This window comes from Paroedura picta, chromosome 2 (genome assembly GCF_049243985.1).
Source record: "Paroedura picta isolate Pp20150507F chromosome 2, Ppicta_v3.0, whole genome shotgun sequence".
NCBI lineage: Eukaryota > Metazoa > Chordata > Lepidosauria > Squamata > Gekkonidae > Paroedura > Paroedura picta.
The window spans coordinates 36,738,076-36,757,832 of NC_135370.1; the positions used below are offsets into that span (position 1 = coordinate 36,738,076).

Below are 19,757 nucleotides of genomic sequence, written 5' to 3' on the forward strand. Positions count from 1 at the left end.
CTCTGCTGTTTGGCTCCTCACTTTTACAGCAGCCACAATTAATCCCAACATCCTTTTCTGAGTTCCGAAGTTATAGCCCAGGCGAAATATCTGGAAAGCTTTAAATGAACAAAACTCTCCTTAAAAAAAGAAAAAAGGAATTCCCCCAATGGGAAGGTATAATTAAATAAACACAGCAGCCATATTCCACTAAAAAGACCTGTGACATTCTGCCTTCCCGTCTAAATTTTTTGCACAGACGTTGTTTGCAGACCTTTTGAGAAACGCTTTGGAAACTTCTGGGCTTTTGTTTTTTGTTGCAAAGTCACATCTGCCTTACGCTGACCCTGTTTGCCTTTGCTTGCCTCTGCCTAGTGATCCTGGACATCCTTAGTGATCTCCCATCCAAATACAAACCGGGGCCAATTCTGTTTAGCTCCCGAGATCTGATGAGCAGATTTAAGATTGATTTTTGAAACTTGTCAGTTTAGCAAGCTGTGACTGCAGCTTTCATATCTGGGAGCATGAAGGCTCACAGTGACTGGCAGGGAAACATAACAGGATGGAAGAATTAAGAAAGCATCAGGCCAAAAAACTGAAGAACACCAGACATGCCACATGTATAGAACATCGAGAAAAGTGACATTAGTTTGTCCGATTTTATTTATAAAGTTGTTCTTGGAATACAGAGAAAAATGCACCTGCTGAGCATTATATAACAAGATGTTTTTTCATTTTTCCTGCTATCAGACGTTGTGCAATTCTTGGTCACATCTCTGGAGACAAATGCAAACACACCTTCTTCAGCTGTGCTATCATGCAAATGTAAATATTCCTGATATATACCACTCATGACCGATATTCCATAAAATAGATTGTAAGTTTATTTACAAGCATTTATAGTCCTTTATTTCAAAATAATGATCTGCATGTGTTTTCATAGGGAAATGAAGCCATTTGGCTTAGGGGCAATATTACAGAGAAACAGCATACACAAAATGTATCCAGACAAAATGGCTTATGTGACATGTCTTCATAACAAAACAGAAACATAGGGAAGCTAATTATCCAAAAGAATAATTACATATAATATATGCGTATTATAGATTTATTAATTCTTGGAAACCACCGTGAGAGATTCGTGAGCAGCGGTATATAAATATAATTATAAATAAAAATAAAATAAAATGTTACTTATTTAAGTCATTGGAACCCCACCTTTCTCCCTAATGGGGATCCAAGGCAGCTTACAACATTCTTCTCTCCTCCCTTCTGTCCTCTTGACAACCCTATGAGGTAGGTTAGGCTGAGAAGAAGAGAGAAGAGTTGGGGCTTTTATATCCTGTTTTTCATTACTCGAAGGAGTCTTAAAGCAGTTTACAATCACCTAACCTCCCTCTTCTCACAACACACACCCTGTGAGGAGAGAACTCTAAGAGAACTGCTCAAGGATGGGGGAAGTCACAGCGAGTGTTTCGTTCACATGTGTGAGACATTCCCAGCAGTTGTTAGATTGGTAAAATTTGACCCTAATGAAAGACAAAATGAGGCAAGTAGATGCTGTAGGACAGAAACCCCCAGCTTTTTGAAGCCTGCCAGCGTCTTCAGAATTCTGACACAGGGAGGCAGGCATAACACTAAGGGATTACCATTTTTTTCGGTGTTGGGTTTGAGTTTCCTGACCCGATTTGCAGAACATCAGCTACAGGACACTCTTCTGAGAACCCATTTCACAAGTGTACAGGGCTCTAATTCAGATCAGGATAATGGGGTGAGGAGGGGCCTATACAACATGTCATTTCCCTGTCCTAATACAACTATAGGTCCATTACGTGCAAATGGACTCACGTTCCTTTTCCCAAACCTTGTGCTATGATTCTCATACACACAGGGCATCAGAAAAGGTGTTGGTGAGGGCCCTGGCTCACTTGGGCCCCCTGTTGGGGATGACTGCAGTTACGCCCTTTCAGCTTTACAGGGTAGTTGGGAGAATACAATGGAGGAGAAAAGAATGTTGTAAGCCATGCTGGGTCCACATTGGGCAGAAAAGTACACACAAAGTAAACAAAAATAAAATAAATACTAGGGCTTGTACGTTTGCAGGCCTCTCTTTCTCCATGTGCAGAATAAGAAAGTTTTCTGAAGTGGCTCCCTATTCTCAACTCTGAGAAAAAAGCTCCCGCCACTCCTGAATTAAATTGTTTTGCTTCTTTCTAAATATCTTAATCGCCTGGGAAAGACCAGCTGCTTGACAGATCTATTCCCTATTCTTTATGCTGTTAGCAGGATGCTGATCTGCACCAGATCCCTTGAGGCAGCTGTCCCCAACCCCCGGTCTGGAGACCAGTACCGCGCCGTGGATCAGTCAGTACCCGGTTGCAGCTCCTCTTCCTCCTCCCCGGCTGCTTCCTTTGGTGCTCTCCAGCGGCCACCATGGCTAGGGCTCCCCTTTGATGTGACACTGTGCAGCTGCTGCTGGCAGCACCCCCCAATGGGTGGCAGGAAGTCAGGGGCGCCGGCGGGAAAGCAAGCGGAGCAGGGGCTCAGGCAGCCGCGGTAGACTACCCCCCCCCCCGGGGCCTCAGTAAAATTGTCAAGCGTTGACCAGTCCCTGGTGATAAAAAGGTTGGGGACCACTGCCTTAATGGGTCTCATTAAGCTCAAGCTTAATGTTGTTTCCGAAATTGTGTCTACAGGGTCAACAAATGTTGAAGGAGCATCATATAGTTCTGATAAAAGGCCTGCCGCATGAGAGATTGTTAGATCCCTCCACATGGCAGTTTTACTTCTGGACCGAAAAAATGAAAAAGACTCGATTTCACTGGGGTCTGTGACCAGAGCATCACAGGCCTATCAAGTTCCTATGGAACAGCTCCCCAAGAGTAGGAATAGATCCCCCTCGAATAAGTTCTGTAGCCTATTGTTAAGTCCTGGCCAAGGATTTCTGGATGCAGTGCATTTTTAAGAAATGCACACTGGTTTCATTTGGAATTGAACTAGGGAGGTTTTCAAGTTATGTCTTTTGGGGGGAGAGGGGGGAGCGGAATTGCTGAGTATCAGGAAAGTTGCCAGTTCAAGAATTGCAATTTCATTGCTCAACAGACACTAAATCATTTATAACTGCATTAGTGCCAACACCTGAAAAATACACAGGCCATCTCAAGGCTCCCTGAACATTCATTGATCATGTTTGCAACAGTAGACAAAATGTGCCATTATGCAGTGGTACAGTAAAGTCTGGAATTAACGGCCGTGTGGAGAACCCCCTTCAGGTTGTAATGCAAAGCTATCATCTGTTCTTGGCTTCCCCTCCACATTGCTGAGCCCATGAGCTGTGATCATAGACTTCTGCCCCAAAGATCTGCCCTTATGCCTAATGCCCAATAGCATTATTGCCCCTTGTCTGTCTAAATTAATGTACTTATGATTGAGGCCGCCCAAGAAATGACATCTCCAAAAACTATCAGGCCTCCCTCTCATCTCTTCACTCCTACTCCTCCAGCCTTCCAACACCTTCTTCAATCATTTTCACCCCTGGAATGAATTGCTGATGCTGATAATTCTTAATAGTTGTAATTGTGATTTTAAAATGCGGTTGTGCGCAGCGGCATCCAAATCGGCCGCTCCAGGCTGCCGCAGCTAGCGGCTCACCGCTAGCGGCTCACCGCAGCAGATGCATTTTCATTATTATTACAACAATTTCTGGGCTTGCAAACTCAAGACATGGTAGAGGTAAGATGTGAACAAGATGTGAGGTAGGATGTGAGACACAGGAATACCAGTCCCTAGGTGGGACCTGGGGATACTCACCTCCAGATTAAAGAGATCAGTTCCCCTGGAGAAAATGACTGCTTTAGAGGGTGGACTCTATAGCATTACACTCCACCGTGGCTCCTCCCTGCCCCAAATCCCGCTTACTCCTGGCTCCACCCCCAAAGTCTCCAGGTTTTCCCCAACCCAGAACTGGCAACCCTGCTTCCCAATCTGCAACTCATTTTCTTAGCCAGCTAGAATAGTTTGCTACATTTTAGTTTTGTTCTTTTTAGCGAAATGAGCTGTCTTTAAAAAAAGAAAAGAAAAAAAGCAGTCACTAAAAGTGGGTTGGATCCAAAGGTGCCAGGTCACCAGCATAACTGCCTCTCTACTGACCGAATGGAAATTCCATTAGGAGGGTAAAATAGAATAATTTGCATGGATTCCCCCACCCCTCTGATGCAGATCCTCACTTAGTCCCCCATGGTGTTATTGAGGGCCCTTCAAGAGCTGAATTTGGGGATAGGGGCCTCATTGGGCTGTACTTGGGAGAGAAAGACAAGCCAGAGGAGTCCAGTCCATTAGCTTCACTCTGATAGCTCTGCTCTGTATCCAGCCCAATATAATACTCTGGCATGTGTTGAAATGTTAATTAATTATAGCCATAACCATGTCCTACAAATAAGTCACAACCATTAGCTGACTATGACACCCCTACTGAACTCATCGGAGCAATAACTGCACAAGGACACCTTTCAATAGTGCCCATCCGTCTAATGATTATGTGTGTAGATTGCTGGTGCAGACTTAACCTGTACAAAACAATGGGGGTTACCAGCTAATGATATTTATTTTGGCAGGCATCTTACAACTTTACCACAGTGTACTGTATTCTCAGGTTCCAAATTTCTTGAGAACGAAATATGTTGTAGTTAGATTACTTCAGCCAATGCACGATTTTTAGATATAATAAAACTTAGTTATTCCATTGTGGATAAAGTTTTGGCAATAGTATAGATTTTATAAACAAGTTACACTAGCTTCTTAAATGTTGATCAGTAACTATTATAAAAGATCTAATGACCTTTAGGACTCACAATGACCTTTTGGGTCTTCACAATTTAAGGGCCAATGAATGCTCCTGCTTGAGTCATCATCCTGCTGCTTGAGTGGCTGCCCACCTAATCAGGCTGTGTCTCCCACCCCTAGCTGTCATGTCCAAGGACTTCGCTAATTTTGCCTCAGACCACTGACAGAGGAGGCAGGTGCCTAGGGAGGGGCCAGGGGCCGCTGCCTCTCTGCAACGGAGAGTGCCCAGAGCCAATGAGAATGTGGGGAAAGGAGAGTCAGCCAATCGGAGGGAGAGCGCTCTAAGGCCCGGCCTCCGTGTTCTTTGGGAATTCTGAGGGGAAATCCCTCCGTTTGGGGGTGACTGGAGGATTCCCTGCCAAATATTTTAATGTTGGGCAAAACAATTGGGAGAGGGAGAAAAGCAACTCTAGCGTTGGTCTCTGAAAGCCATTGTGGGGTTAAAGAACAATGGCCTCTAACCTGGAGAGCTGGGTTTGATTCCCCACAGGAAGCCGGCTGGGTGACCTTGGGACCTCCAAGTTCTCTCAGAGCTATCTCAACCACACCTTCCTCTTCCCTGTTATGGGAAGAGGAAGGAAAGGCGATTGTAAAGTATTTAGAGATAACTGAGACCTGCTGGGTGACCTTGGGATGGTCCCAGTTCTTTCAGAGCTCTCTAAGCCACTCCTCCCTCACAGGGAGTCTGTTATAGAGTGAAGAAGGGAATGTGCTGGCCTTGCCTTCCTGCCACACCCTGTGTTAACAGACAGGCTTGAGGAAAACTGGGGGGAGACATAGGAGATGGTTTAAGCCGGTGCTCCCCAACCACCAGGCCATGGCCTGGTACTGGGCTGTGGAGGCCTTGGTACCGGGCCGCAGGGGGAAGGGAGGTGCTGGCATGCCAGTAGGCACGCCTCCCTAAGCCCCCCACGCCACGCGCTAGCTGCGCCAGGAGTGATCGGCCGCCTCCCGGCGCAGTGAGCGCCGCGCCTTGGGGGAGGAGGGAGGCGTGTCTGCTGGTTTGGGGTGCCGGCGCACCGGCGCCCGCACCTCCCTCTCCCCCCGGGTCCCCAGCCTGAAAAAGGTTGGGGGCCGCTGGTTTAAGCAAGAAGTAGGCATGCAGGTTCCATTCTATCCAAGGAGCAGAAACCACAAGATAACTTACTTATGCTCAGGAGGGGGAGCAATGGAACTTTCCAAGTTTGTGGCCAAGTCCATTAAGACAGGATGGGGAAGGCCACGGACCCACTCCAGAGCTCCTGTGATCCCCTGGGTGCCAATGGACCCCCAGTTGGGAATCCCTGGCCTAAAAGTATCAAGAAGCACCTGGATATTCTGGGCACTGAGCAAATAACACTAGCTCAGCTCCAGAAGGCAGTGCTGCTTGACACAGCAAAAATCCTGTGAGGATATCTCTGCAATTCCCAATAACTTAGCTATATTTCAAATTGCAGCGCACCATCCACCACTCATATCTGATGATGATAATTCATTATCATCGTCACCCACATGCATAGCACTAAGCACATCTACCAATATATGTGCTGCCAATATATATGATAGCGATAATTACGTTTGAATGCAGTCCAAAACAATTTCTTGAAATGCCAAACTTTATACCTCAATGATCAAGTTGGCAGGCCCCCAGTAAGGGCAGGGGATCCCCAACCCCTGCTCCTGCCCCCCCCCCAAAAAAAGTAAAAAAATGGCCATTGGAGTTCTTGGGCAATGTCACTTCCAGAGAAAATTTAGAAGTGGCATCACACCTCTCTAGGAATTACCAGAAGCCTTATGGTAAAACGGAAGTGATCATGCTGTCATCAACTGCCACTTCCTGTGTCTTCTCCCCCAGTTACCAGGCCAGGATAATAAGTTCATAGTTCCTGCAGTTTATTTTCAGCACATACAGCAACTGCTGTACAGCAAAAGGTTATGTACTACTTACTAAAATCTACTTAGTTTGAGACATTCCAATTCCAATTCCAAAAATGAAACACTGGAGTGCAGTTCCTCTTCATTAGCTAAACAGCCTCGGGGCCATCTAAACGTAGGACATCTTGGAAGCATAGGAATGCAATTTCATAGACACACGGCAATACAACATCTCTTTGGGAGAGTATGAGGAGCATGTAAAAATGTCAGGAATTCAGAGTTCTGGATGGTGAAGTCTTATGTTGATTTTTAAAAGATAATAGGGCTTAGGAGCCTCTTGTGGCGCAGAATGGTAAGCAGCAGAAATGCTGTCTGAAGCTGTCTGTCCATGAGGTTGGGAGTTCAATCCCAGCAGCCGGCTCAAGGTCGACTCAGCCTTCCATCCTTCCGAGGTCGGTAAAATGAGTACCCAGCTTGCTTGCTGGGGGGTAAACGGTAATGACTGGGGAAGGCACTGGCAAACCACCCCGTATTGAGTCTGCCAAGAAAACGCTAGAGGGTGTCACCCCAAGGGTCAGACATGACCCGGTGCTTGCACAGGGGATGCCTTTACCTTTAATATAAATGACAAAACTAATAAATGAGTATCTGAGTCTTTATTTTGCTAACTACAGAAAGCACAAAGTGCTTCCTCCTTTCTTCTCAACAACTTTTTCAGCACGCCTGTCTGTGCTCCCACAAATCCACTTCTCCCGCAGCTGCCTACCTCTTCTTCTCTTTTTAGAGCACTGTTAATTCTGCCATTGTTGCCATTTTGTTCTGTGGGCCGGGGGGAAGGCATATTTTCAACACAAGGATGCCCCTCTTAAGTCCCTTGGACTTCATCGCTTTGCATTCTATTCTTTAAATTTCCCAAGGGACTTCACTTGCCATACTCTTATGCCATCTCAAACTGGCAAGGCATGGTTTGTTTAGAACTAGGGCTGGATCTAATCAATTTTTCCACTGCTACTAAATAAAGGTGGGTGTCCCCTTGACTGCCAAACAAGCTGTGTTGGGATCATGAGATGGTAAATGGGCAAAAGCTACGAGAGAGAATTGGGTGACTGCATGAAAAAGCTGACAGGATCCACCACAGTGAGATATGAGAGAAAATCAAACACCTTAAGTAGGGATGCAAGAGATTCATTTTTGACACCAAAAAATACTGCAGCGGTGTATAATTCTTTTTGAAGTGGTACTCAGGTTCATGTGAGTGGGGAAATGTTCCACACCTCTCTACATTAGCAAAGAAAAATGTTAATTAAGGAAAACAGCTGAGGAACTGAGGGTTTTTTTTGTACCCTGCTTTTTACTATCCAAAGGAGTCTCAAAGTGGCTTACAATCATCTTCCCACCCTCTCCCCGCAACAGACACCCTGTGAGGTAGGTGAGGCTGAGAGAGCTCTGAGAGAACTGTGACTCTGAAGGTCACCCAATTGTCTGCATGTGGACAAAATGGGGAATCAAACCCGGTTCTCCAGATTAGATGCCACCACTCTTAGCCACTACACCAAGCTGGCTCTTCACAGGAACAATTTTATTAATGGCTTCTAAAGATACCAAATTTGAAACGTTATGTACCATTCATTGCTGATGCTGCTCAGTTTTGAGTTTGGGCAAAGAGGAATACAAAAGAGTATTCAAAAGACCACTGACCTTTTGGCCTTGCCGAGTGATGAAGGGGTACTGAAGGTGGACCTTTTCAAAACAAAGTAGAAAATCAGAGCAAGACATCATCCTCACTGTCCCGAGACAACACACTTAAATGAGCGTGTAAGTAAAATCTACAACACGAAAAAACAGGCGGTTCTGAATAAACGTACTAACAGAAAAAGGAGAGAACCTGACCCAGGCTATCACATTTTGTATGCAGTATAATATTTATACAATATTCCTTAACTAGTAGCAAAGCCCGTTCGTAAGAACGGGTTTTGAAAGGGTCACACCCGGGGTGGCAGCAAGACCTTTGCAGGCCTTTGGGAAGTGCTCCCTCTCCCCCCACACCCCTCAGCCGGATGGCTTCCCAAAGGCCTTGAAAGCACACACGGGGCCTTTGGGAAGCTCTCCCTCTCCCCCCACCACGGCCGGATGGCTTCCCAAAGGCCTTGAAAGCACACCTGGGGCCTGTGTAAGGCCTTTGCAGGCCTTAGGGAAGCTCCCCCCCGCCGGGCCTCTTATCTGGGGCCCTGCAAGTGGAGCAGAGGAGTCACCGACTGGCTGGCTGTAGCCAGGCATGTCTGTGAGGCAATGGAGGGGTCGGTGAGGGAGGGCAGGAGCTGTAGGGGCAGGGCCAATCAGGGTACAGACAGCTGCACCCTGATTGGCCCTGGAGAGGCCGGACAGTCCGTCCCCCAAGGCTATTTCACAATTATTAAGAGGCACCAAATAGATAAGATAAGATATTGAATCCAACATCAATGTGTCTTGTCTCTATTTTAATGATTAATGAAGCAACCAAAACGGACTCTAGATTTGTCCGTTTTCAATGTTGAATTTTCATCAGTGGTTGTTTCTTCCTATGATTCTGAAACTTATCCTAGCAATTTCCCAATATTTCAATATTCATCCAACTCAAAGTTGTAGCATAAACACCAGTCTTCCGCTCGCAAGTATGGGAGAGCTTTGTCAAGAGACCGCTTCCCTTATAAATAAAAACTACAGTTAATATTCCACAAGGTATGTTTAACTACCACAAACACTGCAAGGAAATATCTTATGCTCACATACAAACAAAGCCATAGCAACAGCCAAACTGCCAATGTTTTTCTTGGATGGCCACACGTTTGAATGAAAAACTGGCCAATGCTCATTTCTATTCATCCAGTTTTGAAAATGTGCTAACCACACATTTGAACAAAGGATACAAAGAAATCCTGTTCCCATTTTACCAATAAATGAAACAAATCTAATTATCTTTGGGTGGCACCCTCAGGAGATAATGGCACATTTTCCCCAGGCACCTTCCCAGAGAGACATGTGTCGTGAACTTCCAAGTTCCTCATTCCACACACATTGGATAACACACTTTCAATGCACTTTAGAAGCAGGTTTTCCTGTTCCACACTGGAAAGTCCAGTGGCAAAAGGACACTGAAAGTGCATTATCTAATCTTTGAAAGTGCATTATCTAATCTTTGAAAGTGCATTATCTAATGTCGCCTTATGCCCCCCCCCCAGGGCCTTGTGCTCTGCGCGTTCTAATCTATTGGTCATCTCCAGCCCCAGGGAAGCACGCCTAGCCTCGACCCGGGCCAAGGCCTTTTCAGTCCTGGCCCCGACCTCGTGGAATGGGCTCCCGGAGGAGCTGAGGGCCCTGTAGGAGCTTTCAGTGTTTCCCAGGGCCTGCACAACGGAGCTCTTCCGCCAGGTGTATAGTTGAGGCTTGGCAGCAAGGACAATCATGAATGGGTAGGAACAGCCTCACCCACCTCCCTTCCTATCTATCTGACTGGACTGAAGTTTACATGTTGCAACCCAATGCTTCCACAGCTGGCCTCACAGTTCATGAAAAAGTTGCTTCATCATGTTCTCCGGGAATTATTGTCTGAGACTTGCAACACCAAAATGGGAAAAGTGTCTTTCAATGGGATTCAGAATAACTGGTTTCTTGCAAGCGTAAGGTATCTGATATCCAAATATCTTTTGTTTGGGCCTACCCAAGTACCCACAATACTGTGCAAGCTTTTGAGTTCAACAGAACACTTCATCAGACTGAATGTTTTTTGGGGGGAGGGGCAGAAGCAGATTTTTTTTTCAGGTCATGGTTTTAAGATCCCCCCCCCATGTAATCTTAACACTTTCATTGGCATAAGCCACATTTAATAACACATTTAATAACTTATTTCTGAGCAGACCTGCTTAGGATTTCACCTGTAGCTGCTCGACGAAAAGCCACAACTGCTCACACAACAACCGAGAATTGTGTAGGGTCTCAATGAAAGCCCATTAAAAGTCATAAGCCCCTCCCTGACATATATCCCTGGTTAATCTATATTTAATCAAATGCACTGATGTCCCAACATCTGCAGGCCAGTAAAATTCACAACCGTTCTTTTTGCCCATCTGTGGATCAAGAATGCTCTTTGTGCACAAACCATTGGCAAAAAAACAATTAGGGTTTTTTTTTTACAAGCTTTTATCACAGGCCCCAGACATGGAAAAAGAAGAAAAACCATTTGAGTTCTAAGGCAAGCGGCATAGCCTTTCAATTAACTTGGTTCATTTCTTGGAAAATATACATTTTGATTTATCTATAAATGGAGACGTTATCACTATAATGACTTTGTTACCGATCCATTATACAGGGGGGGGGGGGGTTTGCAGGGAGGCTCCACTTATCTGTTAGCAGAAAAAGCGTTATGACTCCAATCCCCTAGTGGGTTTTATTAGGAGGAGAATTAATAAACTGTAAATAGCTTTGAGTCTCCCTCCCCTTGTTATTCGTTAGAAATAAAAGGGGGCGGGGAGGAGAGACATAAGGTTAAGTGGAAGCATACTACATCTAAGTGGATAAATGTGATCTATAGGAAACCAAAGGACAAATTTTTGTAGTGCTTCTCAGCCAAAGTGACATTGTTCTTCGAGGAGCATTGTAAGAACTGAACAATCTCTGATCTTTCTGAAAGGACGCTTTACCGAAGAAGATGCTGTTTGCAGCAAAATGATAGCCACACAGTGACAAAGTAGGACTGCAAGCCTGTAACGTGAAGAAGACTCATGCACAGCAGGAGAGGAAGCAGCCTTTCCCAAAGGGTTGCCAACCTCCAGCTGTGTGTCCCAAAAGAATTCCTGGCGGTCCAACAAAGTCCAAAATGAAGAAAAAGGGACTGACAATTGCTGTGCAGTAAATTCTTTGAAACGAAGTGTATATGCAAAGACTTATTCAAGTCGTGAGCTTTCGAGTGACTATGGACTATCATCATGACAGTGGGAATATAAAGCAAAAGTTAATTCTGTTAAATTAGTAAACTGTGTCACAACATCCAAATACAGCCACATGATAATTCTTTGCCAAAACAGCCAATCAGTACCCTCAAATTCAGTTGTAGTTCGCAAAAACATAGGAGGAATAAAACCGTCTATGTCAGTGATCCAAGGCTCCCACCCCACCATGTGCTGCTGGCCCCGTCCGTCTCCATCTAAGTGTGAAACGTTCCTGCAAGTGAAGTGCTGCTCTGGCAACTATCTCATCCCGAGACAAGGGAGAAACTCAAAACTCCACTGCAGATCACTAACCTCACCTTATAGTCACATTGTCCCAAATAAACTAAATTGTGAGGAATGTGGATACATGAGTTAAACAAGGTTAGCGTGCATACTGGACTCTGATTTTAAAGTCTATGTTTATTAAATGTGTTGAACAGGTATGAAGGGCAAAACGAGTTTCCAGGTACACAAATAGCTCATTTTCACACCTTTCCTCCATGGCGTTACCTTTCCAAATAGATTTGAACTTATCTTTTAGTCGTATTCTTACATTCAATTTTTCTTTCAGTCTCCCTTCGGCCACAGGCCCGTCACACTTTCAGACCTGTGCTGGAGCTGGCAACCCTATTTCTCTGCTTCTCATCTGTCACCTCCCTTATTTTATTTTTTATTTTTACCTTCCCTTCTCCGAAGGCTCAGGGTAGTTACGGCTGGTAAAAACACACCGTTTCAAGTTGTACATCATTTAAACTCTAAAATCTAAACTTTCAATGATTCAAAATGCAAATTCCTAAGAATACAAATGACTTATAATTTTATAAGACAATTATAAAACTCTGTTCCCAAGGTTATCTTGTCCGAGGACGAAGAGAGGGCAGTGTGTGGAATATCCTTCCTCGGATAAGGTTCAATTTGGTGGATTTAAGCAGGAAGACAGCTGAAATTTGAATGTACCCGAGGCCTCAACCACAGGCTCAGGCGGACAACTCTTACAAGCCCTGCAGAACTGCTGAAGGTGGGAGAAGGAGAAGAAGTTCTTTGTCACCTCTCTCCACCCCAGGCATGGTTTTATAAGCCTCTCTCATGTCCTCCTTTTGTTTTCTCTTTTCTAAACAGAAAAATCCCCGCCTCTTTAGTGTTCCTTCATTGGGAAGGGTCTCCAACCCTTAGCATCTTGGTTCCTTTCCTCCGGAAGTTCTGCTCGTGACCAGAGAACCTGCTGTTGCATGGTGGTGAGGAGAGGAGACATTTAAGAGATCCTAGTGTGGTGTGGTGCTAGGATCTGGGAAGCCCAGCTTCAGATCTCCATGCCATCATGGGGGCTTGTCAAGTGCCCTTGAGCTGCTTTCTCTCTTGCTCTCACTCAAATCTACCTAACTGGGTTGTTGTGAGGATAAAATGAAGGGGAGGGTGCTGCTGTGAACTGCTTTGGGTCCCCATTGAGGAGAAAAAGCAGGGTATAAATATCTAAATTCAATTCAGTTCTGTTCCCCTACCCATTTGACCCTGTAGGTTCTGTAATTCTACAAGTAAAGGCTGAAGGATTGTGTATTTTGGATCACCAGGAAGTATTTTCTATCACTTGCCAGGGTTAGGGTCAGCTTACCCTGTGGGGGGCAGACAGACAGCGGCCAGGACCTGTGGCTTCTGACGGGTCCCACCACAGCTTTCTCCCTACTCACGCATCTCAGAATCACAGAATCACAGAGTTGGAAGGGGCCACACAGGCCATCTAGTCCAACCCCCTGCTCAACGCAGGATCAGCCCAGAGCATCCTAAAGCATCCAAGAAAAGTGTGTATCCAACCTTTGCTTGAAGACTGCCAGTGAGGGGGAGCTCACCACCTCCTTAGGCAGCCTATTCCACTGCTGAACTACTCTGACTGTGAAATTTCCCCCCCCCCCTGATATCTAGCCTATATCGTTGTACTTGTAGTTTAAACCCATTACTCTAATCTCCTCTAATGTCTGTACTGACACCCTTCCATGCCTGCTAGTGAGTGCTTTCCTATCTCTGCTCCGAGTTATATACTGTCATGTACTGTTGTAAATCTCCCCCAAACAGGCAAAAGGTTTTTGAAGTTTATTTGAGAAGAGAACTTGCAGCATCACAACATCCTGACTTTCCCCAGAGGGTTCTGGGACATTGGTCTAGCAAGACGTGGGAGAGGCATGGAAGGGAACTGGGGGGGGGGGTACCTGACACGTACGCTGCCTAGCAGTGCTGGAGAACGGCATGTGGGTGGTGCATCAGCGTCCCAGGTGGCCCATGGTAGTGCCACCCCTACCTGCATCCCCCCACCCAGGACCATTGCAGAAGGGTCATACTGGCAGGATGAGCAACGGTGAGGGCAGGTGGTGGGAGAGCTTGCAAGTGGGAAGGGGGTGCAGAGGCAGGTGGGAGCATGTGGATGGGGGGGGGCAAGAAGTGTGGGAGGATCTAGTAGTGGGCATGAGCAGGATGCCGGGGCGCTTTCTGCCCAGAGTCCCTCCCAAAACCTGAAATCTGTCCTATCACACTGTCAGGCTGAGAGATCACTATTCAAAACAAGACACTCCCACATGCAATGACAGTCAAAGGTCTGCAAGTTTAGCTTTTACACAAGCATAACCCATGAGTAGATGACGTGGTCAACACAGCTCTGGTCAACACAGCTCTGGTCAACACAGCTCAGAATTCAGGTGCTGATTTTAGCACATCTTGTCCTCTTTCGGGAAGCGATGCCTATCCAAAATCCTCAAAACAAACCAATCAAGCTATATAGATGCAGAAATCACACAGAGTTCTGAACAAAGGCTGGATAGACTGAAATTAATATGAACAGTAAACCGGTATAAAAAGGTGATGCTTGGCTGTTCTTCTTATTTCTGATTTATTTGTAGCCTTCACCCAAGTGCCGGCCGAATAACAACCACTTTCAGAAGTCTTTTCATCAGTGGCCAAGACACCAAAGGAGGTCTAATGGTAAATTTCAAAAAGTACTCAACTATTTTCGCCAAAGTGGTGTCACAAAAAACACCTACAAGCCACGAATTGCACTGTTCCAAAAATTCTGTTCCCAAGGGGGACCTGCTTTCAGCATGGCAAAAGCCTGAACAGAAGCATAAGGTCCAATTCTAGGCTGCCTTCTGCCATGCTGAAAGCAGGTCCCCCTTGGGAACAGAATTTTGGAACAGTGCAAGTAGTGGCAACTAGAGGCTCCTAGGTAGCAAAGACAATTAAGTTCCAACCCATTGCTTTTGGTGCTAATCGACACAGTCAATCGGTACTTCCAAAACTGTTTCACCACCTGGAACACCCACAATGTGGAGACAATTTCCAGTCAGACCTGTAAATTGCGGTTACCACTGGCCAGGATCGTACCACACCATTCAGCAAACCCAGCCTAAGGAAATTTCCTCCAACTTAAGAAGCTCCTCCTCCACCAGAAGACTCCCTAAAATTGGAGGAAGTTTCCTTAGGCTGGAAGCAGGTTCCAAACTGTAATGGATGAGGTGGTAGGATCCAGGCTATTGCTCCCTCGCTCGTTTTAACTGGTTTGGTCGTTTGTTTTTTTCATTTGTTTTATAAATTTTGTTCATCTTTCTCCATAAGAGATCAGGCCAGCATGAGGGCCAAGCTTTAATCTGAAGGTCGTTTAAATCAGTGGTCCCCAACCTTTTTATCACCAGGGACCGGTCAACGCTTGACAATTTTACTGAGGCCCGGGGGGGGGGGGTAGTCTTTTGCCGAGGGACGTCGCTGCCGCTTCCTGAGCCCCTGCTCCACTTGCTTTCCCGCTACCCATTGAGGAGCGCTGCCAGCAGCAGCTGCGCAGTGCCATGATGAGGGGGAGCATCAGCCATGGCAGCCGCCAGAGAGCACCAAAGGTGAGCCGGTGGCAGAGTGGCAGGGCAGCCCCCAAGGCAGCAGCCGGGGAGGAGGACAAGGAGGAGCTGCGGGAGGAGGACAAGGAGGAGCTGCGGGAGGAGGACAAGGAGGAGCTGCGGCCCGGTACCAACTGATCCACGGACTGGTACTGGTCCCCGGACCAGGGGTTGGGGACCACTGGTTTAAATGACTGACAGCAGTAAATAAGTGATAGATTCATCCTCACCTTCATGACAGTTCTCTATCCAGATATTAGCGGGATCCTACCACAGATAACTCATTTCTGTTTCTGCCACTGCTGTCTTGCAGCCTCCTCAGCTCTACCATTTACAAAACCTCTATTAACAAGAAATAAAATGTTTCCTGCCAAGACCTGCGTGCCAGTGGTGACGTATTCTTTTTTGTAAATCCTCCCTGAGCAATATTTAGAAAATGCACCTTGCAGAGATCACTGAATACGTGTGCTGTTTCAAAGCCGTCCTTTGCTCTGTGGCAGCACCATCTAGTGGAATAGGGGACAGGACTTCATTGACTTTATAAAAGCCTATAAATGACAAACAATCCGCACAATCACATGTTTTAGGCTAACAGCATCTGTTATAACACCTTACCAGATTTCTCTGTTGCACAGAACAATTAAAGTTGCATGTATGGAGACCGCTATATAGTTTCACTGTGAACACCAGCAAAATTAAATTGGTTCACATCTCCGTTTTTTTATTAATGAGACATCTGCAGAGATTCTTTCTAACACTCTCATTTCGGTTTTTAGCATGAACGGGTCAAAATATATGTTCGTCTACCCAGAAGTGCTACGAACTAACACAGAGAAAGGATATGAGCCTAGTATAAAAAGTACATACATATACCTGTTTGTATTATACAATGGAATTATGGGAAGTGTAGTTTTAAAGGAGTCAAAAGATGTCTACCACAATTCTTAGTACTGTTATGCTTTGGATGGCCAGAACTTGGTACTTCCTGACCACTGCATGTATCGGCTTGCTTGGTGTCCCAAGAGCATAACAATTCTTGCAAAAATAGAGGGCAGTGCCACGCCGAGGGGGAGCCCCAGCCATGGTGGCCACCGGAGAGCATCAAAGGTGAGCCGGAGGTGGAGTGGCAGGGTAGCCCCCAAGGCAGCAGCCGGGGAGGAGGACGAGGAGGAGCTGTGTCCCGGTACCGATTGATCCACGACTCAGTCTTGGTCCCCGGACTGGGGGTTGGGGACCGCTCGTGTACATGATTCCACACTGTATTGCTTAATGACATCTCTTCATGGCTCACATGTGAGCTACCCTCACTGAATCACATTGTGCTCTCTAGCTGCAATGGCTGTTTTCACCCACAGACATGCCAGTGTGAATTCACCTTCAGTAACCTATGCTCCTAAAACTCTCCAGCATACATACTGGCACTGTCAGCCAACACTGGTCTTGTTTAACAATTACATTTTTATGTCCTTCCAAAATGGCTTTCACAGTATTTTTCTAATTTCCTCACGGAGACATTCATGTATGACTAATGAATCTTCCCAAGTCCAGTAGGGAAGTAGGAGAACCAGACGAGGCTATTTCCTCGCTCCGCTGACCTTCTCATTTAGGTATCCCTGGTCCCCACCAGATCCTCCCACTAACACAGATGATATTTTCACTCTCTCTTAGAAGAAGTCCAGTGTCAAGTCAGCAAGAACTGGGAGAGGATGAAGCAGAATTACCACTGAGTATGAAAGAACAGCAAGTAAATTATATGGTCATGTCATCTGACATCTGAGTCTGCTTCAGAGGGTGGTAGAGTCTCCTTCATTGGAAGTTTTTTAGAAAGAGATTGGATGAACACCTGTCAGGAATGTGTGATTTTTAATTCCCAAAGAAGGGGGTGGAGGCTGGACTGAATGAGCGCTTGTGTGTGAGCGGTAGGCTTTAAAACAAGAAGCATGCATACCTGGAAGATCGAGAGAAAGCTGCTTGATCATCCTCCCCCTTCCCCTTTCATTCCCCACCTCCAGAAAACACAAACGGGGCTGTGATTTTCCTTCCTGATTTTTGAGAGGCGAAACATGGGAAACTGGAGCCCAAAGAGTCATTTTGTGCAAATGGTAGGCTTTAAAATGAGGAGTATGCGTGCCTGGATGATCGAAAGAAAGCTGCTTGATCACCCACCCTTCCCCTTTCATTTCCTAGCTCCAAAAATCACCAAATGGGACTGTGTTTTGCCTGCCTGGTCCCAAAAAGGCCATGGATACTTTAAAGAAGATTTTATTTTACCTTTGACAAAGTAGCTTTGGAAATGGAAAGGGGAGGGTGGGTGCGAGGGCAGGACAACACTACAGAGGCTATTGTGCCTTTCCCTCTCGATATGGGTTGCCCATTTATTTATGTATTTAGATTTTTATACCGCCCTTCCATATGGCCCAGGGCAGTTTACATATAACGTTGCAGGGGGATACACGGAACCATCTAACATATAACATAGTCAAAATAACATCAACAATAATCCAACAGTGGTTCTAAATCTTGATCAACAATATAACAGGAGCAATAACTTAAATAGGCCCACAGAGAGGTAAGATTGGTTCAAGGCATGGATATCTGAGGGGGGAATCTATGAATGTTGTTGGGTTTGGTCAGCCTCAGGCAAATGCCTGGTGGAGAAGCTCCCTTTGCAGGCCCTGTGAAATAGTCGGAGTTAAGCCAGGGCCCTGATCTCTTCAGGGAGCTCATTCCACCAGGTGGGGGCCAGGATAGAAAAAGCTCTGGCCCTGGTTGAGGGCTGACATTCTTGTTTGGGGCCAGGAATCACTAGCCAGTTGGTGGTGGTGGAGCGTAATGCTCTTTTGGGGGTATAGACGGAGAGACGGTCTCTCAGATACACGGGGCCCAGACCATGTATGGCCTTGAAGGTAAAAACCAAAACCTTAAGCTTGATCTGGAATTCAATTGGGAGCCAGTTGAGCTGTTGAATTATAGGCCGGATGTGAGATCTCCACAGTGTATTGGTGAGAATCCCAGCCATGGTGTTCTGAACCAACTGCTGTTTCCAGGTCAAGGATAAGGGTAGGCCTGCACAGAGCGAGTTGCAGAAGTCCAGTCTAGAGGTGACCGTCGTGTGGATCACTGTGGCTCACTGGTTGCTCACCGATGAGATCCAGAGATAAAAAGGGGCAAATCCTTTTTTGCAATTTCCCTCATCCTGAGACAAATTTGGGCAAAACTCAAGCCAGCCCCTGGGCAGCCTCGGGATGCAGGTGACGTCATGTGGAGAGGGCTCTAAAACCTGCTAGCAACCAGAGGCTGTTTAGGGGCAGATTCTTTGTGTAGAAACGGTCTAAGAATGAATTAATATTCTCTTTGTTTTAAATAAAGAATATGCATGAGGGGGGAAATAGACAAAACTGTGATTTATTTGGAACAAGCATGATATTGTAAAGATTCTGGGGATTCTTTTGCGAATTCCTGCTTAGCAACAGAGATGGCCTTCTAAAGGAAGAGGAATACCTGTTTTGGTTAAAGGACTGGAGAAGAGCTGCTGCAGAAGCCTGTTCTCCGAAGTCCTCAGCACCACCACGATGTCAGCAGGAAGGGTGTCTCTGTTCTTCTCCAAGAAACCATACGCATCATATTGAACCTGTACACAATGGCGGATACAGAGTGAACACGTATGAGGATACTTTAGATTGAATTAGGTCACTGGTCTATCAAGGTCAATATTGTCAACTCAGACTGGCAGCAGCTCTCCAGAAACCCATGTGAAAGTCACATCCCCTACCAACTTATCCTTTTCACTGGAGATGCCAGGGATTGAACCTGAAACCTTCTAGATGGTAAGCAGATGAAGAACAGTTGGGTTTTATACCCCACTTTTCACATACAAAGGAGTTTCAAAGCAGCCCTTCCTCTACCCACAACAGACACCCTGTGAGGAAGATGGGGCTGAGAGAGCTCTGAGAACCATCACTAGCCCAAGGTCACCCAGATAACTGCATGTGGAGCCATGGGGAATTAAACCCAGTTCTCCAGATTGGAGGCTGTCACTCTTAATCATTACACCACACCATCTCTACCACTGAGCCAACAAAACAGTTGTTTACAAAATCCTGATATGTATTTAAAATAAAGAAATGGGGTAACTGCTCCAGAAGGCCAGCTGTATTCATAGGGCTTCATGCCAAGCATTCACTCTATGGCACCCACCATAGGTCATCCCATAGGTCATAGAAGCCAAGGCAGGTGAAATGCTGTGGTG

General features: G+C 45.9%; 1 protein-coding gene across 6 annotated transcripts in view; it reads right to left on the reverse strand.

Annotated features, from left to right (window-relative positions):
• Positions 1-19,757, reverse strand: part of MYO3B (myosin IIIB) — a 327,845-nt gene that overhangs the window by 127,424 nt on the left and 180,664 nt on the right. For all 6 annotated transcript variants that reach the window (XR_013228041.1, XR_013228040.1, XM_077319759.1 and 3 more), the window contains exon 22: positions 19,010-19,139. Coding sequence is in view for 4 of the 6 variants with exons in the window: in XM_077319759.1 (XP_077175874.1) it covers positions 19,010-19,139 (130 nt within the window). In the remaining 2 variants the exon portion in view is untranslated. The remainder of the gene's footprint in view (positions 1-19,009; positions 19,140-19,757) is intronic.